The sequence below is a fragment of the Nelumbo lutea genome, chromosome 3, assembly GCF_056320005.1.
Source record: "Nelumbo lutea isolate HS-2025 chromosome 3, American lotus-T2T, whole genome shotgun sequence".
NCBI lineage: Eukaryota > Viridiplantae > Streptophyta > Magnoliopsida > Proteales > Nelumbonaceae > Nelumbo > Nelumbo lutea.
In genome coordinates, this window is record NC_142686.1 from 112,605,690 (window position 1) to 112,632,661 (window position 26,972).

At 38.7% G+C, this 26,972-nt stretch overlaps 1 protein-coding gene and 1 pseudogene across 2 annotated transcripts in view; both read right to left on the bottom strand.

Moving 5' to 3' along the window:
* Positions 1–2,630: 2,630 nt before the first annotated feature.
* Positions 2,631–5,135, bottom strand: LOC148867704 (ribosomal RNA small subunit methyltransferase pseudogene; annotated as a pseudogene). The gene is made up of 3 exons (XR_016109600.1): positions 5,025–5,135; positions 4,099–4,362; positions 2,631–3,286 (listed from the first exon to the last, which is right to left on the bottom strand). The product of XR_016109600.1 is annotated as a ribosomal RNA small subunit methyltransferase pseudogene (transcript).
* Positions 5,136–6,501: 1,366 nt separating this feature from the next.
* LOC148867705 (uncharacterized) overlaps positions 6,502–26,972 on the bottom strand; it is an 85,441-nt gene continuing 64,970 nt past the window's right edge. The window contains exons 19-24 of the mRNA XM_088981173.1: positions 11,014–11,068; positions 10,503–10,906; positions 8,426–10,423; positions 7,739–8,311; positions 7,487–7,545; positions 6,502–7,020 (exon numbers count right to left, since the gene is read on the bottom strand). Of these exons, the coding sequence (XP_088837299.1) occupies positions 6,825–7,020; positions 7,487–7,545; positions 7,739–8,311; positions 8,426–10,423; positions 10,503–10,906; positions 11,014–11,068 (3,285 nt within the window). The 3' untranslated portion in view covers positions 6,502–6,824. The remainder of the gene's footprint in view (positions 7,021–7,486; positions 7,546–7,738; positions 8,312–8,425; positions 10,424–10,502; positions 10,907–11,013; positions 11,069–26,972) is intronic.

Genomic DNA, 26,972 nt, shown 5'->3' on the forward strand with positions numbered 1-26,972 from the left:
TACAAACTATACATTTCAAATAATAAATTATTAACTTCTTCTTTTTTATTTCCTATATCGATATTCATATTTTCACAATATGTTTCAAGTAAAATATCTAAACCATCTTTCTTAATTCTTAGGTCTAATATTGTAGCTAAACAATAAAGGGGAGAAATGTTCTCCCAATATTTTTTAAATTTATTTTCTATAATTTCAACAATACATTAGAATTGAGGATTATTTCTATATTTAGCAAAACAATCACTAATTACCATTAATTGATATGGTAAATTACAACTAGTTGGATAATAAATTCTAGATAATTCATTTGTTGCATCATAAAAATGTTTTAAAAAATCTCTTATATAGACTGTTTTTTCCTAGTCTTCCTCAAATATCATATCATTCGGCATTTTTAAATTATAAAAATCACAAAGAATTTGTTTATAAGATATACAACTTTCTAACATAGCATAGGTAGAATTCCACCTATGCTTTACATCTAATATAAAATGTTTAGATTTTAAACCATAATTTTGGCATAAATATTTAAATTATTGTTTTCTTGCCCTTAAACTTTTTATATATATAATACAATTTCTAATTTTTGAAATATGAGTAGAAATAATATTCAAGGCATCTTTAATACATAAATTTAAGATGTGACATGCACATCTAATATGAAAAAATTTACCATTTAAGCATGGTTTTAATTGAGATTTTAAAATATTTATTAAAGAATCATTATTGTTGGCATCATCAAAACTAATAGAAAACAATCCATAAGCATGCAAAGTATTTAAAATACTTGCAACAATAGCTGAGCCACTATGTAGCCATTCAAGTCTAGTAAAACTTAAAATTCTTTTATTCAAAAGCCAATTTTCATCAATGAAATGACTAGTAACACAAATATAACTAATATTAAATTTGGATGTCCAAACATCCAAGATAATTGCAATTTTAGAATTAAGATTTGCTAACAAAAAAAAATTAGATTTTGTTTATATGAATAAAAAAAAATTAAAGCATTAGATCTTATAGTATTCCTATAAACTTTTTTATATTGTGGGTTTACAGAACTACGCAACCATTTTTCTAACTTTGGATCTTTAGCTAATATAAATGGTTGTTCTACACGTACAATATACTTAACAAGTTCTTGTCTCATTTTTTCTTGTGAATATCTAAAAGTACCAAAATTAGTCTCCCTCTCAATCTGTGTTTGGGTTGTTTCTCTCCCTTCATCTTCCTCTCGCTCATGTGTGAGCAGATGTCCGCTCAAATGACCCGTACCACCCTTGCTACAATAACTAAAGTCTTTCCTACATTTTTGGCAAATGGACCTTTCCCCTTCCCATCAATATCCTCTATTTTGAAAACTTTTCAAACCGGGCTACTCAACTTAGAAGCCCTCATTTTTCCCCAAGTATCACTACTACCGGGGGTGAAAGTTCCACTTCCATTGACATCAATCGCATCAGTACTAAAATTATCGTAATGTAATTGAATGTCATCCATGGTGAACATGTTGGGGAATCAGTTTTCAGAAGAGTCGACCATTTTTTTAATTCTAAAAAGATAAAAATTAATCTAATTTGACTTGCCTAGATTGCTGGTTCAAAATTCCAACTTGATTTCAATGGTTGAAGCCTTTCAACATCCAAACCTCCCGAATTGAGATAGTTAAGTTGGTTGAGCAAGCCTTCTTGTTGAAAGTCAAAATTCGATAAAATTGAGACTTGAGAATTGGAGAATGCAGAATTAAACAATCTGCTAATCAAAATTCCTCAAATTGCAGATAATTGAGAATGTATGAGTATGTGAGAGAGAGAGAGAGATAAGAGATTAAGATAATTATTGAATTGGTATGATGAGAACAGTGGAGGATAAGGCTATTTATAGGAATTGAACATAATTCAATTGCCCAAAATACCCCAAAAAACTATCTGTTATTTGATTGTTGGGAGGGGTATTTTGGTCATTGTAAAGTTACTTATGACTTTACCCAAAATGCCCTCCTAAACTAGTTATATACTTGGGGGGCATTTATGTCATTTTTTAATCCATCATGAGCAAAATACACAAATACCCCCCTAATATGGCTGTTTATAGCTGTTGGGGGGTATTTCTGTAACACCCCCCCCCCAAAAAAAAAAAGCTGAAACTAACTATTGGGCCTCTTTGGGGGGTGGGGGAGGGGGGAGGGCAATGGCTATATTCTTGGGTAGGCCGAGCGTAGCCCGCTATGGGCCGTGCTTCGTGCTGTGTCGCGGACTGGGCCGTGTCGACATGCGGGCCCATGGGCCTCAAACCCCCGGTCCAACACAGCACGAACCTCCATGCCGGGTCTAGCACGGCCCGTGAGTCTTTGTGCCGGGCCGGTCTAAAATTGGACGGCCCGACCCGATTTACACCTCTACATGGGGCTGATTTTTCATTCTAAGAAGAATGTAGCCATGGCAAGAATTTTATAACCAAATACTCTAATGTTATTCATTCTTGCCAATTTTTGCCTAGAATGAGAAATGAACCAGAAATGACCTTAATTTTCAATAATTGAATGGGCAGCCATGACCGTAGCAACTCATGTAAAAACGCTTAAACGCCAAAGAAAAAAACAAAAATAAAAAGAGAACCCAAATATGTGACGGATTGAAAAGTAGTAATGAAATAACAAATCCAAGAAACAAATCGAGTATGATTGCATTACAAGGGGTGTTCGAACCCCCCCCCCCCCCTCATTCTCCACCTCCATCTTCTATCCATGCTAAGGTCCTCAAAGGTATCTCCTAAAACAGACACATCCATCTCTGTATCATTTAAATGCCCCTTTTGTGATTGTTGTAACACTTGCAGATTTTTGTAGTTCCTCTCTAGCAAAGAAAGGACAGTTTTCTGCCTGAATATTGAACCTAGAGTTTTATTCTTCCGGTTGGAGCAAATTCTGATTAACCTATCCCATCACTTGAATCCACAGGTGGATGTGGTTTTCTTGGCTCAATTCGGACCACAGAGGAGCCTCCCTTAGGTGAAGACCGGAAATTGTTCTTTCCTACTTTGAGAAGATGATTAACACGGGCTAGCAGTTGGGTGTTCACTGAAAGGTGGAAATAGGGATTATCTCCAGACTGAGCAATAAGTCCCATGGCAAATTCTCTCTGAAACATAATAACAGCACGCCTGAAAGCTGGTCAATGTGACGGCAACTTAAAGGTGAGTGAAGAAGAGATTTGATAAGGGATGTTCGCCACACAATATCAAAATGGGGAAGATCACACTTAAGCACATCTCCTTGAATAATCTGTTTACATTGAATGGTTAACCCTAATTAGTCTGAAGCTCAAGGACATGAAGCATAGTAGACTAACATATACAATGACATTGATAAAGATAAAGAAGGTTCAACCACCATTGCATAGGACAGAGGACCGTGACTGAAAGCAAATCTTAAATCATTACTAAGTACCTTCTAATACGATTTGTGATAGAGGTTAGAGGAGTTAAACCTACTAGAGGTAATAAGTTTCTACATAAATTGTTGTTTTAGATGTCTTTTAATCTAACGGTGCCAAGTACACCGATAGGAGAGAAAAACTACTGTTCGGGTTGGGGGGTTCAAAAACTAAAGGCAAATTCTCGTATCAGTGGTGGAGGTGTCAAATTAGGGGTTATGAGAGAAAAACTTTTTTTTTTCAAAAAAAAAAAAAAAACTAGCTGGGGCTTATCTGTGTAAACAGACAACCATTGTCAAACCACACTAAATGCAGATTGTCTTCTCTCTGGGTGCATAAGCTTCTCTTCCTGGTTTGCTCTGGATTTAGTTTTACATATTATACCGGGGCATTAATTTGCATAGCATGTCATACTTGAACAACACAAATATGAACAACTAAGGTTATTCGTTTGCAGTGGACGCAGTAAACATTACGAAGCCATAGTGGTTTCTGTGTCATATTTTATATGTAATATGCCCAATTCCTAGATGTTCATGGTACCCTGCAAGCAACGAATCCTCTACCTAAGCGAGAGGAAAAAGCAAGTAGAAAGAAAACCAAACAAGAGAGGAAAGAATTTAGAAAATGAGAGATGGAAAGTGGATGTATCTATACATACCGTCAACCGATTGGAAAACGGTGTCCCTTAGAAGCGACACTGCAATTCGACGGCAATCACCTTCTTTCCAACCTCGAGTAGCTTCTTGGTGAGGTTTCCTGTACCAGGACCAATCTCAAGGATCGCATCCATGATTTTGATTCCAGATTCCTGAACGATCGTGACGACAAGCAGAGGATTCTTGAGTATGTGCTGTCCTTTTGATTTGTGGAAAGGTATACCACCTTGAAAGTGGTTTGTCGTAGCGCGGGAAGGCTTTTCAATCTTGATTTAGTTGCTAATCAGCAATGCCGTGAACTGATCAGATTAGCTGAACGCATTTAAGCAGTTAAGCGGGCCGTAAAACTAAAACCCATGATAACGCTCCACGACGCCAGTCACAATCATTCAATAATTTCAATCGCTCATCTCATTCTGCGTCCCATGGATCGTATCCAGGACTGGCATTGGGGGCGTTGTCCTTTTTAAGGGTGTCAATGGGCCGGTTTTGGATGGGACCCTCATCTGGTTCAAAATAATTTTGGACGGATTGGTCCATCTATAATAAATTTATATTGGATTGGATTAAGTCAATAATTGCTCCATTGATATAAGATAAGAATATGGGTGTTAATGAATCCCGTTTGGATTGAAATCAATTTAAATCAAAATGAATTAGGAGAATGATCGATTAACCCAGGGTCAGAATTTGTAGGCCCAAAAATGCTAACTTGGAATTGATGTCAATACATAGGCGAACATTGGTGTGAAGAGTGAGAAATTTTTACCTTTTGAATGTTTATAACTCTACAATAAAAATCAGAAATCTGCATTGAACCTGTCCGTACTTCTCCCAAATGAATTTGAATAAATTGAACAATCTAGATATTGAATTGGACATGGCCTATTTATAATGGATTGGACCAAATCCAGTTTAATTGACACACCTCCTTGTCACTTGTCAGGGTGGGATATAGCTGTGAGGTCGGGGTGAGGCATGCTTTGTCGGGAGCAGGTGCCAACTCAGCAAATATGTCCATTGAAACAGATTTTGGCATTTTGCTGCACTTGTTTGCACAAAATTATCGTACGTTTGCATCACTAGTCTGAAATAGGTGTCCCAGTACTGTGTAAACACTAGTATGAGACCAAAAAAAACACGAGACACTAGTCCGTCGTCAGAGTGTGAATGGAAATGGAAGACAAGTGTAGCGAAAGTGTAGGTTGGGCGTTTCAAAAAATAGCATATATAGGCACTTGCCAACTCAGCAATGAGAAACATTTCCCACCTTATGCTGTTTGGAAGGGTGTTTCAAGAAGTGGGCCATATGGGTGATTCGGTGTAACACCTCTCCTTGATTTTTAAGTGGCATTTTGAAATCTAATGGTCCAAACTATCCTTTGTGCATATTTTAAAATCCAATGGTTGATTTTGGATGAAAGTCACATCCAACGCCCAAACTCAAATGACAGGGGTGTTGGGAGGAAACATGGATTGAAATACCAAACATTAATAGATCAATAATCTGTAAAAACAGATTTCAGAATATTGATACGTATCAACCCCTATCAAGAGATTCCCATTAGGCCCCTACAGAGTGAGGTTTTGATCGGCTCAGGGGGGGGTGGACGGACCTTTAACCGTACCCTATGAACCAGATTTGACAAAAAAAACAAAAAAAAAATGGATACCACCCAATAACCTCTATTTTGAACATTGGGCTATCCCTATGCAGTTATCCTTGTGAAAAGCCCCTTTCACACTGATAAAGGTTTGAAGCATGGGGATTTTCTTTACAATTTCAATGATCCACGAAGCACGAGGTCTCTCTCCCTCAATCACCACATCACCGTCCACATATGCACCACGTCAAATGCATGTTTCGTGAAACACAGTCATTGGGGAAGCAAAAATTTTTGACTTCCCCCAACCAAGGTTCAAAATATCGATACGCCCAATATGCTAGTAAGGACGTATTAGGCCTTTCAATACTCGCATTTTACTTTTCTTTTATTTTTCCGAAACTAGTTCAGGGAAACCAATCTAAGACTCCTCCATCCCCTAAACTGGTCAGACTCCCGATACACCCACTGTAGGAACATATCGGAAGGGTTATGGAACAATACATATCAACCGATACATAACGATACTTTGAACCTTCCCCCAACGTCTCATTGCACGAGTTTTTTTATTTTTTATTTTTATAAACGGTCGCACAAACAGCCGGTTAACCTCTAATACGTTTATTGCGCCAAACGCCTGTGGCACCCTACGTGGCAGCGTTTTTTGAGCAAACGCCCACGGTTCCAAACACAGCCTTAAGTGGTGGAAAATAACCGACACTCCGCTAACCATTTAGGATATGCATGCCTATTGTAATTATTAGAGATGGAACACCACTAAACAGACCCAATGGGTCCAAATATTGTTAACTATTTAACTTTTTTTTTTTCCTTTCTTTTCTTATTCCTGATGATTGATGATGGAAGTGAGCATCTGTCTATACAAGAATAAATTTCTGGTGGTTGTGATTTTCCACAACTGGCTCTTTTCTTCAGATCATTCTCTCCCCAACAACAATCTTCCCAAAGGAAAACCAACAAATCCCCAAAATTGGATCAATGGGTACAAATCAAAGACCTTGCAATAAATAAAAATTAAAAGAATATCTACAACAAAACCAGAATAAGCTTTGCTCAAACCTCATCGGAGACTGATCCTTCTACAAAATTGTCTCTGCCGAGGACTACAATGAAGACAGAGCTCGTGTAAACCAATCTGCTAGGCGTCTCATCTTTCCTGCAAGTTCTGCATTTCTCACAAAGTATGATTGGGCATTTGACAGTGCAACCGAGATATCATGCTTCACGGCCTCCAATTTGCGATAGTAATTATGCTCTAACCTTGACTGGACTAATTCAAGTGATAGTGGAACAGGAAATCTGCAACAATCCCAAATAGCCAAAATTGTTTCATACAATATCCTACTCAATTTTGCACTAAAAACAAATAAAAATAGGGCTCAACTATGATACCAGAAAAAGCTTGTAACCAATCAACCAGTAACCAATCAGGTAGCATTTATCAAAATTCAACTGGAATGGGGGTGTTGATTGGTCAAAGCTCGACTGGTATCATGTCTTTCCAGTAACATAGATTTTCCTGAAAAATAAGATCCTCTGGTTTACAAATCAGCACGCCAGGAATCTTGATTTAGAATCAAGTTTAATTTTATAATATTCATCTCATACAATTCTTCTAAATTTGTTACTAGAATCTTCGAGGGATCAGCTCATTACATACCATAATTACAAAACAATGTTACTATATATATAAGCATTTATTGCATCCAAGATAAATTAAGGATTTGTCAAGTTGAGAGAGAGAGAGAGAGAGGTAAGGGGATACCTGTTTAGATAATCCGACTTCTGTGCTACTTGTTTCAGCTTCTGAATCCCGTAAGGGTCCTGCAACATTCATAATAGAATCACAACCTCATATAAACCTTGAATTAAAAAACAATTCAGAAAACCTTAATAACTGGCCATCCACACAAAGGTTGAAAGAACTTTAACCTATAGATGACTCTTAGATACTCCAGAAAAGAAATGTAAAAACAAATACAGAAATTTAAAAGCCAAACAAGAATAGAAGGCAAACCTGACTTCTGTTTGCTGACTGCTCTAACTTGGCAAAAAGAGATAACAGCTTCCCACTGCTTTCATAATCAATATGAGGGTGCTCCCATGGGATATCAGGATCATGCAACTCCCAAGGGCTATGCGGATGAGGGTTTGCAGGATCGCTCTTGTATTGAATAAGATATCTTTCCCATGGGCTGTCTGGAAATTCAAGAGACTTGGGTTTTACAACTGTAACACGACCTTCCCACCAACTCCCACCTTCCTCATCTGCATTCCTCCACCAGACTTGGCATTTATCCCTATGTGTCCAATTTCTCTTAATGGCAGCATCATACCTTGTCCTTTCCACAAGAAAGTCTGGAAAATTGATCAATTCAGGCAGAGTCAACCTGAATCTTTTACCAAACTCACTGGAAGAAGGATCTGAAAATTCAAGTGTGATTTTACAGCAGCTTTCCCCGGATCCAGCAAGGGTGGAATAATCAAGACCTTGAACCTTACAAAATTCAACAGCTCTTATGTTCCCCTTAAATGACCTCCAAGGCCCTACTTCAGCTGAACGACTGGATTCTATAAACTCTTGATGGCCCTGAAATAACCAAAGCCAACATGTAAACCATTGTACATAAATAATTGAATGCCATACTACAATCAAGAACATTTTTATGGATCATAAACACTAATTCATAAATGAAGTACCTACCTGCCTAAAATATACAACTTCATCACCTAGCTGGGGAATATATCTGTAGCTCTCTTCATGCTCTGCCAATGTCAACCATGACAATTTTCTTGCTGAATGATGTGCCTTCCTCTTATCTGAAAGATTCAGGTCATTGTCATAATTGCCCCTTCTGTTTCTAGATGACCTTAATCCAACGGTCACTTTTGAACCTGACATCCAATCTTCACATAGGACCTGCTCACGATTGTTTGTGGTCAACTTCTCTACATATTTTGATGTCCCCACTGATCCATAACCTTCCCTCTCTTTTGTTGTTGCCTTTGTCCCCGTTGATCTTGTTCTACGGGTGCCATCAGGTCCAGCTTCAGGGAAATCCATTTTTACATCAAGGTTATGGTTGCTAGCATTTGAAATACTTTCATCCAAACCACCAGTATCCCCTTCTAGACTACTTGTTAATCTGTATGACTTTGACCTTTTGTAAACAGCATTGTACATCTTATTGTTGGAATCTGAATGCAACTTCCCTAAATCTTCCAAACTGGACGGACTGCAACCTGTATCAATATGAGTATCAGGTTTTCCTAAGCGATGCCAGTCCTCATGACTGTCTCTTAATGCACCTTCATCCTCTTCAGGTACTCCTGAATTTATATTCTGTTCCATGTGCAGGATATTTTCAGACATTAATTCACCTCTAGAACTTTCCCAGTCTGTTATTCCAACAGCGGACTTTTGCTTGGAAGAACTTTCAGGGTCCAAAATCCTTTTTGATCTGATCCTCAACTTAGTATGAATAGATTGAGGGTTCTCCTTGACTTCTTTGGAGTGTTCACCTCCATTCTGAGAGCTAAAGAGAGAAGATTCAAATTGATCATCATTAGTTGTATCAACTCCTTTTAGTGAGTCATCATAATTTTTACAATCACCAAACTCAAGCTGATCTTTGGATTCCTTACTGGCATTCCCATTACAAGTGCCTGGTTCAAATGACGAAAATGCATGCATGTACTCAGGAAATCCAAGTTCTTTATTTCTTGCACCATCCACACTCTCTAAATTGATTGCTGTCAAGTCTTTCCCATCATCATCAATCTTACCTTCTATCCTATCTCCATGGTTCTGAATTTCTGGAGGAAGTGATGTATCATGTTCAGATTTCACAAATCTGTTGACATTCTCATTTCTGGCATGGCCATCAAAACCCACAATAGATCCAAGGGATGCATCTACTGCCATGGCATCTGCAAATTTGAAACGCTTGGACGAACGAGCCTTGACCTCTCCCCATTTAATCTTGTTTTCCTTGTAGCCTGCAGATAACTCCAAATGATCATCAACCCTTCCAGACTGTGTTCTCTCTCTTGTTTTTGTTCCAGCACTACTTTGAAACTGCAGACTATCAACTGCATCACCAGAAGAGGAGCCAGGATCATAGGATCCTACACAAGTCTTGTTTGCTCTAGTAGTTTCTTGATGAAATCTGGATGATGAGCTCATTAAATCAACAGGCTTGCCAGATTCGGATCTTGTGTTCTCTGGAGGAATAAGCTTTTTTGAATCACGAACAGGCAATTTCAAAACCAACCTCTTCCTGTTTCCAACATTCATCTGAGATTCAGAAGCCTCAGGAGGTTTGACAACATTGTCAAGATCATCTAAGGATGTCTCTTTCCCTTTTGATTGTTTCTGTTGCAGATTCTGCATAGATCTATCAGATTCATAGTTCTGAACATTTGAATCTTGTAGCACTGAATCACTTTCTGATGAATCATTTTCCAAGTTTTCTTCATCTTCTCCATCTGTTGATGCTCCACTAATCCGACAGAACAAATTCAAAGCATTACGTGCAGCAACTCTCTGAGGTCGCAATGACTTTGATGCGGAGGATTTCTTCCTTGAAGCTTTACGGCCATTTCTTGATTTCTTACTCCTATTACTCCTGGGCAAAGTGCCATCACACTCATCCAGATTCCTCCTCTTAACACGCCTCCCAGAAGAAGTTGTGAACTCAACCTACAAAAGTAATGGAAGCTTAATACTTAGTAGGTGTGGACAAGAATATCAAATGAAAACACAAAACAACAAAACTTACTTCTGCCTTGTGTTTTTTCCTTTTTGATCTGCGAAGGCTATCTTTAAGACTGTGTTCAACGTCACTATCTTCTACACTGCACGCTGAATCACCAGACGAGCTGGTATTTAAACTTCCCTGCTCTCCTTCACTAGAATATTCATCAGTAACATTGTACTCTGAATCAGTGTCATCACTCTGGATTTCATTTTCTGGTTCCCAATCCATTGCATCAATAAACTCCGGTAATGGTTCAATCATTCTGTCCAGGTCTGCCAGTGGCAGCAGTTGGTAATCTGGGAGGCCAAGAGTAATATCCGCTCCAACAGCATATTTTATGGAGGGAGGACGCCACTCAATATTCAGAGCACCTAATCGTCGTTGCTGATACATACTCTGATAAGGTTCTGGGTAAGGAATCATACCTGACATTGTCCAATAAAAAATCAGTGTAATAGAAAAGCTACTTCCAAGAATAAAAAATCAGAAAGTAGAACCCTAATTGAGTTGGTGAAAGAACATGATTACACACTTGAGTCACAAAGGAGATCTTGCATATTCCTTAGATATGGATTTTGCTGAGTTTCCTGCATCAATATAGAAATGCTTTCAGTAGAAGAACATGGGACACAAAAGATCATAGATAGTAAGTAATTCAATCCTGCATTGATGGACATTCATTTTACTTAGGTATATTCATGTGAGACAAGCGGTGCACAATGAAGTTTGTATTGTAAATTACAAAAAGTTGTTTTAGGCCATTTTACATTGAAACAGGATATTTATACCATGTGGCTGATAGTCATGTTGGGCTTCCATTCAAGATGGTAGAAACAAAACCTTTTTTTGTCTGTTTCCAGTCATGTTTCACTTGTTATTTGATTGGTCTTTTAAAATAGCTTCATGTCCTAATACTTTTATGATGTATTTCCATTCCATCCTCGTTTAGAGAAAACAAGGAGATAATGTATGCTCATATTTTGAATTCTATTTCCTTATCACAAATTCAAATAGTGCAGAGGCAGAACCTGAGGCAATAGCACAAAACAGACATGGACTCCAAGACAACTTTGCTGCTCAAGAGAACTAACAGGAAAACAACTTATGTTTTTTGATGAATAACTAGGAAAACAACATATGTTCTAATGGCAGCTTCAGTAAAGTGGAAATAAACTAAGAAATGGAAAACAATAAAAAGAAGGCGCCATGAAGGTGAAGTCACATCATCAGAGGAAAAAGAGCTTCCCTTCTCAAACCACAAATTACAGAGAAAAAATGGCAAACTTCATTTGTTTTTTTTTTTTTTTTTTGAGAAGTATCAATTCAAAAGGGAAGTACAAAGATAGCACCCAAACTACATAACCAATGGGAGAGACAAACAGGCTTTTAAAGTAAAAAAGAGAACTGTAAAAAGAACTGTCAACTTTTAGCTGAATCGAAGACCAGGAAAACAACTTCCCCGCAATCTTCTGCCACACTTCCTCTTCTTGAAAACTTTTGTTTTGGAATATCCTTGAGTTTCTTTCTTGCCATATAGACCATAACATAGAACCTGGAATCAGATACCATAGAACTTTCCCTTTCTTGCTTAGGCCTTGTACCCTCCAATTGTTGACAAAATCAGCCATTGATTCTTGGAAGCGACTTCTGATTGAAAAAAATCTGAAAATCCTCACTTCTGTGAGTGAAGCTCCAATGCAATAACAGGTGGTCAACAGTCTCATCATCACTGTTGCACAAGACACATCTTTTAGAATCAATCACCACACCCCTTCTAACCAGGTTGTCTCTAGTAGGAATCTTGTTCAGGTAAGCAGCCCAAATAAAAAAAGAGACCTTCGATGGAATGTGCTTGCACCATATTATATGCACAGGAAATTCCAGATCTTCCTCTTGGGCCAGCTTACCATAGAAAGGTTTCACCGAGAACTGGCCTTTGCTATCTACAACCCAAAACCTTTTGTTTGCTGGGTCGATTTGAGTATTGTACAACCTTTGAAGAAGCCTATTAAATGGTTCAATCTCCCAATCATTCAAAGCCCTTCTGAAAAGAGGATTCCAGACAAGCATCCCATTTTGAGACTGGACACATTCAGCTACTTTTGCCTCCTTGTTTGCTGCAATTGCAAATAATTCTGGGAAATCATCCGTTAGTGTATTGTTACCACTCCAACGATCCAACCAGAACTCAACTCTAGTACCCCTTCCCACTACAAATTTGATTTCCTTGCTGAAAGCAATATAGCTTTTTTCGATTCCCTTCCAAACTGAACAACCATACGACTGATTTGCATCAGTAGGCTTGCTTCAATTACTTGCCAAGTAAGGCTAAATTCATTTCCCGAATTCTTCTAATTCCTAGCCCTCCGTTCTTTTTTTGTTTACACACCTTTCCCAGTTAGCTAAATGAATTTTCTTGCTCTCCTTCCACACCATCCAAAAAAACTCTCTTATTTTCCTCTCAATCTGGTTTGCAACTCCAGCTGGAATTGGAGTTGCAAATAAACAGGTAGGGATGAGAGGAAAGCAAATAAACAGCTGGAATTCTTCTAAGGAAATCAAATAAACAGGTAGGGATGAGAGGGCATTCTTGATTAGAGTGACCTTACCTTCCTTTGATACGTACCTCAATTTCCATCCAGCCAACCTCTTCTCAATCCTCTTCAAAATTGGATCCCGAATACACTTGGAGTTGCACCTAGCCCCTAAGGGCATTCCCAAAATTGGATCCCAAATGGGAACTTACCAACATTAAATCCCCAAGAATCATCCCAAGACTGCAGCTCTTGAACCTCTCCCACTGCCACCAATTCACTTTTCTGTAGATGCATCTAGGGAGCAAATTGATGATTTAATGGCCATTCTCTAGTCCATTTCATTAATCCCAACAACAAAATGCCTTCTATAGAGATAGGTGGATTTTCCTTTTAGGCAAAACCCTAACCTGGAAAGCAACAATAGTATCTACAGAAAATCTTCTAAAAGGACCATTTAGGTTCACTATAAACTCATGAAAGTCTATGGACTTGGGCCTGCATGTATAAGACTTTAAGGCTCATGGGATTGATTGCATTATTAAATCAACTGCATTGGATATTTAAATTAGCCTTTGTTTTACAAATGGATTTATTACATCATAGAATCAATCAATTGAACTAAATAAAGCCATTTCTCAGCTATTTGGATTTGGCAGTGTTAACGCTAATCATCATTTTTCTCTATCAGATATAAAAAGTCCTGAAATCTTCCTCAATACTTCGGTTTAGATCTTTTTTCAGGCCCTCTCTTCCAGTTTGCATCAAAGCGCACTCTTACTTCAAGGCGCCAAGGCAGGCTAGGTGACAAGGGGCGTCTTGTCACCTAGTTGACTAGGTGATGGATTTTTTTTTAAGTAAAAAACATATACCCTAGAGCAGTTCTCTAGGTTCCATAACCATATTTCCTTAATAAGTATCCACAATTTTCATAAAAAAAAACTTCATGTTAAAGTATACAAAATCAATATATTCCAACATATTCATGAGAAGAAAAAGAAGAAAAGAAAATTCAAAAAATATAGGCACTGAACTTCAATTTTTGTTATAGGAAAAGAAGAAAAGAAAATGTGGAAGAAGAAGAAAAGGAAAAAGATGTGAAAGAAGAAAATGTGTTGATTAGACAACATTTTAAGTTCTTCCTTATTTGTTCAGGTTTTGAAGTCTTTGAGGGTTCAATACATCATTTAGCAATGTTTGTGTTGATTAAACCCTAACAAATAAGAAAATAATAAAAAGAAATCAGTATATAAACACACAAAATAAATATCGTAATTTAAAAATGTCTATTTTATAATTATAAAATAAAAAATTAAGAATATAAAACACACTGTACAAAACGGCTTGACAATTAGGCAAGGCAAGCCACCAAGGGCGCATTGTTGCCTTGACAACTATGCTCTACATTTGTCCAGTAACTGATCTTCAATACATTTTTCATCAGAAACCTGATCTTCAATACATTAGTTAGAATAAAGCAAAAGTTCTTTGACTAAAGCCTATTTAATATTATAATTGTTTTAATTAGACTAGGTGGTACTTGCAGTCAGCCTTTAGCAATTTTAAACTACATCATTAGCATGTATAAATACCTCAGGCTAGGGGTGTTCATGGATCGGGTTGGGTCGGTTGTAGGCATTTTTCTCAACCGAACCGACCTAGTCGGTTTGATAAACAACTAATCCGAAACCGACAGGTTATAAGGGAAAACCAATCCAAACATGAAGGGTCAGTTTTTCTATCTTTTTGGAAGTCTGGGGTAGACGAATTCCTCCCAGAGTTGGTGCATTTTGTTGGGAAGTTTTCCCTGAAAAATGTAACACTTGTGACTTACTTCAAAAAAAAGACCTAATTGGTGTTTATCCCCACACTAGCGCATTCTTTGTAAGAAGAATGGTGAGAATTGTTATCACTTACTGGTTTCTTGTCCATTTGTTTCAGAAATCTGATGTTGGTTTTTCCATCTTTTTGGATGCAGGTGGACCCCTCCCTTGAAATGTACAAAGCCTATTCCATTATACTACTGTTAGGGGGCTGAAGAAGAGAGGGAAAATTGTATGGAGATGTGTAAGAGCAGCTGTATTTTGGACAGTTTGGGAGGAAAGGAACCAACGGGGGAAAGAAAGAAATAAAGGTGTAATTACTGAATTAATTTCCATAAGGGTGATTCAGTGGGCTAAGACTATGCACATTTTTTAAAACTATTCAGAAGGAGATATCATCAGGAAGTGGAAAGAAGTGGCTTGGTCAGTTCCAAGGAAGAATGTAATTCACCCAATTTGGTCCCCACCAGCTTCAGGGTTCACTAAATTAAACTTTGATGGAAGCAGCGAAGGAAATCCAGGTCTGTCGGGTATAGGGGGAGCTTTTAGGGATGATGAAGGTCGAATTATCGCATTGTATTCGGGTCCTATTGTCTGGGGGGACTCTCTTAGAGCCAAAAAATATTGGCTGTTATGGAAGGTTTAAAAAGAGCTCGAGAATTAAATATCAGAAACCTGATAGTGGAAGGTGATTCTAATTTGACTATCAACTGGTTAATGAAAGATAATTCTAGTTTGTGGAAGTTTCTGAATGAAAAAAAGAAAATTAGATATCTCATACAAAATATGGAAGTCAAATTTCAGTGGACTAAGAGGTGTGCCAATTCCTTGGCAGATTCATTGGCTAAACAAGGGGTGGGAAGAGATAATCTGTTCTGGGCAGCATTGTAATCTGAAATGTTCTCCTGGGAGGGTTAAGAGTTTTTACCCCTCCCTTTGTATTTTTCTATATCAATATTTCTGAATAAAAGTATTTGTTATTTATCAAAAAAAAAAAAACATGAAGGGTCAGTTTGGGTCGGTTTTTCGGTTTGGTCGGGCCATTTTGGGGATGGTCAATTGGTCAAACACCATCTTTCTGTAAGTCTTTTTCCTATTTATTGATTTGCAATCTCTTTTTCCTATTTTGTATATGTCTGTTATTGGCTGATTTGTCTCATTGATTATTTGAGTCAAACACCATCTTTTTCTATGTCATATAGGCTGTTGAGTGTGGTGTCTATACTACACCAAACCCAAAGATAGTCGCCATTTTTGTGTAAGTCTCTTCACCTTCAAGGCTAATACAAAAAAAGTAATGAATGAAGGGGAGCCCAATTGTCTCCAACTTCAAGACTAATATAAAAAAAAGTAATAATTAAGTGGAGTCCAACTGTGTATAATTGTAAAAAGTACTGTGTAAGTCTTAAAAGTGGAGAGAGTCCCATTGTTTCTATACCAAAACCAGAAGTATCAGCCTTCTACTATCCATAGTCGGTTCGGTTTGGGTTGGTTCCAGTTTTCAGATTGAAAAACCAAAACCAACCAGACCAGTCGGGTTGTTTATATTTATAAACCGAGACCAACCAAAAGTTTTGAGAAACCGACCAGATCGGGTTGGATCGGATCGGTTTGGTTGGTCTGGTCGGTTTGGTTCTTCTTGTCAACACCCCTTCCTAAGGCAAACTTGACATAGAAAATGTTAAATCCAAGGAAGAGAAGCTTTCGAAGGGTAATATCACTATTTAAGTGATTGAATGAGAACTACAAATCCTCAAAAAAGCACTTTTCCTTGAATCATATAAATGCCCCTTAGGCTTAGCCACTTAAATTTCCTTGGACATATGTTTTCTGGTATAGTAGGCAAGAGAGCTCGATTGTAACAAATTTATCATTGAGGGCGATTCAAAAGTGGTAATGGGGTGGGTATTGAATGAAGAGGGAGCAATGCGGAGTTACAGAAATGAAATTAAGTTTAGATGGCTGACCAGTAATTCCCAAGTGAAGATTCAAATGGTACAAAGAGGCTACATTGTAGTCACATGACAAGGGTGAGGTAGTAGGGTGTACCTCTTGTAATGACTGGATGTACAACTTGTACACATTTTAACTTTTAATAAAATTCTTTCAATGGTTACTTGTACCAGAAAAAAAGAGGCTAATAATTAGAAGTTTCTACATTTTAGTTTTATTTTTTTATTAATTTCTTATTATTTTTGACACGTTAGTTAATTGCATATTGTCCAATCAATAACGTTTCTACAATTATAACAAATAAATAAGGCACATAGATATGCACAAGTTACTATTTACTTCCTTTTCAAGGTCTCATCATTAACAGATGGTGAGAATGGCAACATAAAATCTTGATGCTCCTCAAACATTTTTTTTCACGTTTTTTCTTTGCTATTCCCTTAATTTTGAGCCTCTAGGTTTTTTTTTTTTTGGGTTTCTAGCTGATAAAGGCAACTTTTTGCCTTGAACATCAAAAAAAAAATCAATATTTATACAAAATAACTAAAACAAGACAGCTTTTTCAGAAAAATATCAAGAAAGGGCAAAATAACATTGTTCCTCGTCTTCTTCCTTGCCCTCTGTAATCATGCCAATACACTAAATTCGAAGACGACGGCAATACTTGGAGGAAGACGAAGGCACTAGAGACTGAACTACAACCATGAAAGTAAGCGAAAACTACCATTTTTCTTTTCTACTTTGCTTCTATGTAGAAAAAGAGGTGATGGAATGGTCACTATTTATAAAAGATAATGAGACTCAACATCAGATGTTTCCTGTAGGGAGAAACAAAAGAGGAAAGGAGAAAAAGAGGAGAGGAGTGTAAAAAGGGAAATGGCGCCTGCAATTGCAACTACTGGTTACCGTTACCAAGGAAGCAACAAGATTATAGGAATGAAGACAAATCCATTGTTCCTTTTCATGGGTGTCGTCTTCGAATCCAGTGTATTCGCATAGGCGAATCCTGTGTATCTCCTAAATCAACATGAATTTATAGTAAACCATGAAGGCGACGGTGCCTCCACTGATATGGGTGAATCCATTGTTCTTTTTCATTCCTCTTTCTTTTCTTATCTGCCCATGTCAGTAAGTAAAGTAGAGGAAGACGATCGCCTTATCCGCCCATGTCAGTGCGCAAAACTCTCCTCTTCCTCCTCTCATCCGCCTTGGTCTTCCTCAAAGTCTCGCCATCGTCTTCGAATCTACAGAGGCAAGGAAGAAGACGAGGAATAGTGTCATTTTTCCCTTCATATTTTTTTGAAAAAGCTATCTTATTTTAATTATTTTATAAAAATATTAGTTTTTTGATATTCAAGGCAAAAAGTTGCCTTAATAAGCTAGAAACCCGTTTTTTGAGAAAAAAAGGGAGAGGGAGATGTACATGAGAAGATGCACAAACAACACAAACAGTTTTTTTTTCAAGGTCTCATCATTCATAGATGGTGAGAATGGCAACATAAAATCTTGATGCTCCTCAAACATTCTTTTGAAGTTTTTTCTTTACTTTTCCCTTAATTTCGAGCCATAGGTTTTTTTTTTTTTTGAGAAAAAAAGGGGAGAGGGGGGATGTACAAGAGAGGATGCACAAACAACACAAACAAAACAAAGCAAATAAAGAGCATCCCCACTCAAGGGTTAATCTTGTCATTTTACATTTTTTGGTTTGTGGTCCAATCACTATATGTTGTTAGTGTTTTTTCTCTCAATTGGGTGTCAAACAGCAATTTCATAATTTTGAGGAAAGTAAAAGAGAGATTTAGATGAGTTGGAGGGGGACAAAACACCAGGGTCTTGACGATTTTACCATTTTCTACAAAAATTATTGGGATGTCATAAAGCATGATTTATTGAGAGTTCTAGAGGACTTTCATAGTTCTGTAGCCCTAGAAAGAAGCTTAAATGCATTATTTATTTCTTTAATTCCAAAGAAAAAATGGAGTTGTGGAATTCAAGGACTTTCAGTCGACCAGTTTAATTGGAAGTCTATAAAATTTTGGCAAAATTTCTAACCAATGTTTTAAAACGTGGAGGCATGACAAAGCATTCCACTACCTGGAGGCGTGAGGTGAAGTTTAGTACGTAAGAGGCATAAGCCTCCCGAACAAAAGGAGGCATAAGCCTCTTTAAGAAGAGGGGGGTAACGAGGAAGGAGGGATCTCATTTTTTTCTTTATTTTTAATAGAAATCTTTTATATTAAGAAGAATGAAGATGCATAGCACTAGTTTCTTTCCCCTTATCTTTTCTTCCCTTCACTTTCCTTTTCTTTTCTTTCCCTTCCTCTTTTTTTTCTCTTTCTTTCCTGTCCCTTTCTTTACTTTTCCTTTCCTTTCCTTTTTTTTCTTTTTTCTTCTGTCTTTTCATATGAGGTCTGCATGAGGCGTACGCCTCTAGCACACCTCACGAAAAAAGCATATGAAGTGTATGCCTTAGAGGTGTTAGCGCCTCTGGCATATGCCTTAGGGCATTTTGGGAGTGCCTCGCCTAGAGGTGAGGCCCACGCCTTTTAAAACATTGTTTCTAGATTCAAGGTTAAGGTGTGTGTTGGACTCTCGCATCTCCATCCATCAAGGGGCTTTTGTGCAAAACAAGCACATTCATGACAGGGTATTAATAACCAATAAATTAATCGATTCAAGGAGGAGAAGGCCTACGATCATGTCAACTGGGATTTTCTAGACTATATGTTGGCTAGAATGCGCTTTGGCACTTTTGACAACAAATCTGACTAAATATGAGAAAGTAGAGAAGAGAAGGAAAGAGAGAAAGGAGAAGGAAGAAAGGAAGAAAAAAAGTTTGGAACAAATAGAATAGTGCTGGTGGCGCCAGCTTTTATTATATTATATAGGGCAACAGAAATATGAAGGGAAAAGACCCTTGTGCCCCTGTTGTAAGTGAGTACAATAAAAGCCATAACAGAAATAAAAAGCGTTTTAACTAGCCAAACAGACCCTAACACAAATAACTAAATTATTCCAACACTCCCCCTCGAGTTGGAGCATAGATGTCAATCATGCCCAACTTGTCACACAAATCGTTGTGCCGCACATGATGAAGACCTTTGGTGAAGATATTTGCAAGTTGTTCTTCTGAGCTAACATATGGAGTACACACTTCTCCTTTTACAAGTTTCTCTCTAATAAAGTGTTTGTCCACTTCAATGTGTTTCGTCCTATCATGCAGGACTGGATTAGCAGCAATATTGATGGCAGCTTTATTGTCACAGTAGAGTGACATAAGATTGCTCACTGCAAAACCCAGTTCACCTAATAGATTTCTTATCCACATGATTTCAGCAACCCCATGAGACATCGCTCTATATTCTGCTTTAGCACTAGATCTAGCCACCACACTTTGTTTTTTACTTCTGCATGTGACCAGGTTTCCTCCTACGAAGGCACAATACCCACTGGTAGACTTTCGGTCATCAACTGCTCCTGCTCAATCAGCATCAGTATATACTTCCACCTTTAAGTGATCATGTTTCTGGAACAACAAACCAGCTCCGGGAAACTTCTTGAGGTATCTAAGGATCCACTCTACAGCTTCAAAGTGAGTTGTCCTAGGATTGTGCATGAACTGACTAAGGACACCCACTGCATAAGCAATATCAGGCCTGGTCATAGACAAATACAAGAGTCTCCCTACGAGTCTCTGGAACTTCTTCACATATTTCAAAAACTCTCCCTGACTGTCTCTCAGATGATGATTAGATTCAATTGGTGAGTCAATTGGTTTTACCCCCAACTTGCTTGTATCTTCTAGTAGATCTAGTACATATTTCCGTTGGGAAATAAAGATGCCCTTATGAGAGCGGGCAACTACAATTCCAAGGAAATAATGTAAGGGGCCTAGATATTTCACCTCAAATTGAGTGACTAAGAATTTTTTTAGTCTCCGTATTTCAGCCTCCCAATCTCCTGTGATCACTATGTCATCCACATACTGCAATTCTCCCTTCACCTCTTTTCACAAATAGAGTGTGATCTGAGTGGCATTGTTTGAACCCCATCTGTTGAACTGCTAAATGGAACTTACTAAACCAAGCCCGAGGTGATTAATTCAATCCATATAAAGATTTTTTTAACCTGCACACCTTTTGTTCACTGCCTTTGGCACAGAAACCTGGAGGTTGGGTCATGTACATTTCCTCTTCCAAGTCACCATTCAAGAAGGCATTTTTGATATCCAATTGGTGAAGTTCCCAGTCAAGATTTGCTGCCAATGAAAGAAGGATCCTGATAAAGTTCATCTTGGCTACTGGAGCAAAAGTCTCTGCATAATCCACTCCATATACCTGTACCTTTCAACAGTTCCATCAGCCTTGTGTTTCACTGTGAACACCCACTTGCAACCCACTAGTTCCTTCCCTTCAATGAGGTCCACCAACGCCCAAGTGCCATTTTTGTGTAATGCATCAATTTTTTCCTACATTGCATCTGTCCATTCAAGTTTAGATAAAGCTTCAGCCACATTCTTAGGAACGGGGACACTATCCACAGAAGAGAGGAATGCACGGAATGAAGGTGAAATGTCATCATAGGACACAAAATTAGAGATAGGATGATTAGTGGTACAAGATCTAACACCCTTTCCCTTAGCAATAGGAATGTCAAGATCATTGATGACAGGTGAATCAACATTTAGAGGAACAGGCATATCAATAGGAGCAAGTATACCTGGTTGATGAGATGGATTTGCCTCTGGTGAATCTGATGATGTTGGTTGCATAGTGTCAAGTTTCACAGCTCTTAAACTCTGCTGGCTTTTATGGCAACGATGAAAAACCCGAAATGGAGGAGGATCGAGTAGAGGAGGTAGTTGAGTTTGAGTCACTTGTTTTTCCTCAACCCTACTCTCCCCTGAGGAGAAACCGAGAAGAAAGGTTGATTCTCAAAGAAGGATACATCAATGAAGACATAGTACTTGTGAGAGGTAGAATCATAGCAGCGATACCCCTTTTGAGATAAAGGGTAACCAAGGAAAACACAAGGAATAGCCCGAGGATCAAGCTTACCTCGAGTAGGGGACAAGTTATGGACAAAGCAACGACACCCAAAAACACGCATCGGAATGGTGGACAACAAAGCTGTAGGAAACAGAAGCTAATGTGGGGCCTTATACTCTAGTAACTGAGATGGCATACGGTTGATGATGTATGTAGCATACAAAATTGCATCCATCCAAAAACATTTTGGCACATTCATATGAATTAATAAGCCACGAGCTACTTCAAGAAGGTGACGATTCTTTCGTTCAGCAACACCATTTTGTTGGGGTGTCCTAGCACAAGAGCTTCGCTGAAGTGACCCACTCGAAGCAAAAAACTCCGTGAGATCACTATGGAAGTATTCCTTCGCATTGTTCGACTGGAAGATATGGATCTTAGTTTGGAACTGAGTGAACACCATGCGCTGAAAGTCTTTCACAATTTTTGGCACTTCATCTCGAGATCGCATAGGGTAAACCTAAGTGTATCTAGAGTAATCATCAATCAAGGTAATGAAGTACTTATATCCAGCCTCAGTGGGTAGAGTAACAGGGCCCCAAACATCAGAATAAACAATATGAAATGCAAATTCAGATCTTTTATTTCTCAAAGGTAAAGAACTTCTACAATGTTTACTCAATTGGCATGTCTGACACTGTAACTGACTCACTGACAAGGACTCAAACAACTTTGGGAACATAACTTTTAATGACACAAAAGAAAGATGACATAGATGACTAGGGCATAAATAGGCTTGACTCTCACTTGACAAACTCATGGACTCTGTAGCCACAAGACCAGCTTTATTCTCCAACACGTAGAGACCATCCACCATGCTTCCTCTACCAATCATCTTCCCCAAGGCCAAATCTTAAAACACACATGAAGACGGAAAAAAAGTGATTGAACAGTTCAAGGAGTGAGTTATACTACTAATGGATAGCAAATTAATAGGTAATTTCAGAACATGCAGTACATTAGAAAGGATAAGGCCGAGTGGGAGAGGTACGGTACCTTGGCCAGCTATGGTAGAGAAAGAACCATCAGCTAGTCTTACCTTATCTCTCCCAGAGAGAAGGTTATATGTTTGAAATAAATTTGGGTTACCGGTCATGTGGTTTGAGGCTCCCAAGTCAATAACCCAAGGAGAATCAGTGGTATGAGATGACGCATGGAAGGCAGTGGCAGCGTTACCTGATGTAAACGCGAAAGAGGTAGAGGGAGTAGGACCAGAATCCATGTGGCGGAGAGTCCTACCATACAATTCCAAATGGCCACGAAAGAAGTTGATAATTTCTTCCTTAGGGTCAGAACTGGGATGCCTCTCCCAAGTTACCAATGGACTAGTCTTTGTCAACGCCATATTAGCTGAGTTATACTTTTTCTGATTCTGCTGGCTTGGTTTCTTGCCCTGATCAGGTGTTGACTTCTTACCCAAATCCTATGCCCATTTAGGTTTTCCATGGAGATCCCAACATGTATCTCTCGTGTATCGTGTCTTCTGGTAGTGAGTGCACCAAAATTTACTCTTATCATCTGTTCTTTTCTGAGAGTCACCTTTCTTAAAAGCACCTCCGACATTTGTATTTGAATTTCCCCGGACAGCTAGGGCAACTGACCCCCCCTCTACACAATTCATCACACTTCTTCTACTCTCTTCTTACTGCACTAAGGCATACACCTCCTGAACTGATGGAAAATCTTTACTACCCAAGATCTGCACCCTGATGGACTCATATGAAGGATTCGGCCCTAGGAGAAAGGCAAAGACCCGTTGCTGAGATACAAGTGGCTTATACGCCTTTGCATCTTCATCACACTTCCAATTCACATTATGGTAGTGATCAAGCTCTTCCCATATCGATGTCAAATCAGAATAGTACATCAAGAGACTCCTCTCCCCCTACTTGCAAGTAGTGGATTCAATTTGCAGTTGATATATCTTGGCATAGTGTCTCTGCTCTGAATAGGTGAACTTTGCTTGTTCCCATTACTCACAAGCAATTTCAGCCCACATAAAAGTCTTCCTTACCTGTGGCAGCATGGAAACCAAGAGCCATGACATCACCATACTATTCTCTTGGTTCCACCTATCATATTTAGCACTTCTGTACTTCGGTTCCTTCACTCTCCCATTGACCTATCCTATTTTCCCCCTAGCAGTGATGTAGAGTTTTATTCCCCTAAACCACTCAAGGTAGTTCAGACCATCAAAGGGAATAACAGCCATGGGGAAACTCATATCCATTCCCCCACTCACTCCATTGTGGCTCCCTAGAATCTCCGAAGTAGCAGAATTCTCAGACGACATGGTAAGCACAAGTTTTTTTTATCTAAACTCTCAACTTAGGATCCCTCCTTATATCGACAAAAAACTCCACACACAACAATTCAGTTCTAGACTTCCAAAGAACTATGACGAGACTGATTTTCACCACAGCATTAATCAATAACGTGTAAGTTCCACCACAACATTAATCAATAAGAGAGATCCTAACACACATGAAATCAAACTAATGAGCAGAGAAAACAGGTCATCTACGACCTGCAGTCACCTTTTCATAGGTACAGGATCACATAATCCAACAAATAACAGATATAACCCTCACAAAAGTCTGCCGACATTTCCAGGATCACACGATCCAACAAATAAAAAGATATAACCCTCACAAAAGTCTGTCAACATTCAATGGTTTGGATTCATTCACTCTCCACTTGGTACACAACCAAGGGAAGAAATAAAGGAAGAAAGAAAACTTTAGGGTTGTACCAGCTACAGATCTGATTTGATCAGCCCAGATTCAATCCTCTGTTCCGCCTAGATTCAGCAACTTGAAGGGAGAAAACTTGATCGCCCAAATTCAACAGCCTTGCTCTGATACCATCTTGATAATAAATCTGATTAAATATGAGAAAGTAGAGAAGGAAAGAAGAGAGAAAGGAGAAGGAATAAAGGAAGAAAAAGTTTGGAGCAAATAGAACAGTGCTGGCAGCGCCAGCTTTTATTATATTATCTAGGGCAGCAGAAATAAGAAGGGAAAAGACCATTGTGCCCCTGTTGTAAGTGAGTACAATAACAGACATAACAGAAATAAAAAACGCTTTAACTAGCCAAACAGACCCTAACACAAATAACTAAATTATTTCAACAGGCACCAAGTGGAGAAATTGGATGAAGGTTTTTGTGACCAAACCAAGGTTTCTATCTTAATTAAGGGAGCATGGAGCTGCTCATGGGAATTTCAAAAGCTTGAGAGGGCAAAGACAAGGGGATCTGTTGTCACCATTGCTCTTTCTTGCTGCCATGGAGGGTTTGAGCAGAATGGTAGCCCAGGTTGTTGAAGCAAGTTGTATTGAAGGTTTCAAAGTTAGGAACAATGGCCCGGAAATTGTTCTCCAATTTATAGATGACACGTTTTTTTACAATGCCTCTTTGGATCAGGTGACCAATTCAAAATATTTGATCTTTTGGTTTGAGGTGGTGTCTGGCTTAAAAGTGAATCTGGCCAAAAGTGAGATAATGGCAGTTGGAGAGGTAGAGAATGTGGCTGAGTTGGCTCATCTATTGGGATGCAAAGTTGCATGTCTCCCTTCTAATACTTGGGCTTGCCTCTAGGGGCCAAGTGCACCTCGAAAGCTATTTGGAGCCCAATAGTGCACCTCGAAAGCTATTTGGAGCCCAATTTTAAAGAAGGTGGACTCAAAGTTTGCCCCTTGGAAGCCCGGTATCTATCTAAGGGTGGAAAAGTAACTACTCTAATTAAAAGTGTGCTAGCTAGCCTCCCAGCTTTTTACATGTCTATCTTCCCATTACCATTTCAGGTGGCAGATCAGATTGAAAGAAGAATGAGAGATTTCCTCTGGAATGGCTGGAAGGACTCTTCCAAATATCATTTGGTGAAATGGGATCATGTCTGCAAACATGTGTCTCATAGAGGTCTGGGTTTCAGGAGGGACTAACCAGTGTTTTAAAAGTCATGCCTCAGGTGCGCCTACATAACCAAACAAGCTTTGGAGAAAGGTTATATAGTTGAGAAGTATGGTCTTTGTAGCAACAGCTTGGATGCAGAAACTGCCCTTTCATCCTATAAGTGTGTGGAAGGGCGTCTCAAGAGTTTACAGAAGTTTCTGTGAAGGATTTATCTTCGAGGTGAGTGATGGGAGGAAGGTGAAATTTTTGGCTGGATGTTTGGTGTGGTGACTTGGCACTAAAAGACAGATTTCCTTCCTTGTTTAATATATATGGCAGAAAACAAACTGGCATGGGTGGAAAATTCCTATGAGGTAAATGATAGCTTGATCAGCTGGAGTCCTTTCAAGAGATGTTTCAACAATTAGGAGATTGATCAGGTAACTGGCCTTCTGGCCCTTCTTCAGAACCAACACAGGACCTACAGACTCAAGACTCTAGATGTTGGAAGTGGACTTCAACTGGATTCTTCAGAACCAACACAGGACCTACAGAAGACTCAAGACTCTTGATGTTGGAAGTGGACTTCAACTGGGTTCTTCACTTCGGTGGTAGGGGTGTCAATGGATCGGTTTTGGGTTGGACTCCTTCCAAATCAAAATCCATTTGGACGGATTGGACAGACCAACAAGACATATTGAATCTGGACGGACTGAATGGATCAATATGATATATTGAATTGGACCTGGTCCGTTCATAACGAATTTATATTGGATTGAGCCAATATTTGGTGCATTAATAAAAGATAAGAACATAGGTGTCAATGTACCGGGTTTGGATTGAAACCAATCTAAATTAACAAGAATTTGAACAGATTGGACAGTCACTGGACTGGTCCAAAATTCATTGGACCGGACCGGATTGGACCAAATCCAGTCCAATTGACACCCCTATTCGGTGGTAGCCCTTGAGAAATGTTTGACTTTGACCAAGGAAATGCTAATGAAAAAGGGGTACACAGTACACTGTCCAAGATAGACTGTTCACGCTCTGCAATTGAGGAAGAGACAGTTGGCCATTTGTTTGTGCACTCTAGTTTCAGTTCAGCTGTGTGGTCACTTCATAAGGGCTATGAATCTGCAGTGGTGCTGTCCCTTCTCAGCTATGTGTGGAGTCACTCAAGAATGGGGCTTTCCAGACACACACACATATATATATCTGTGTGTGTTATTTTTTTTCTT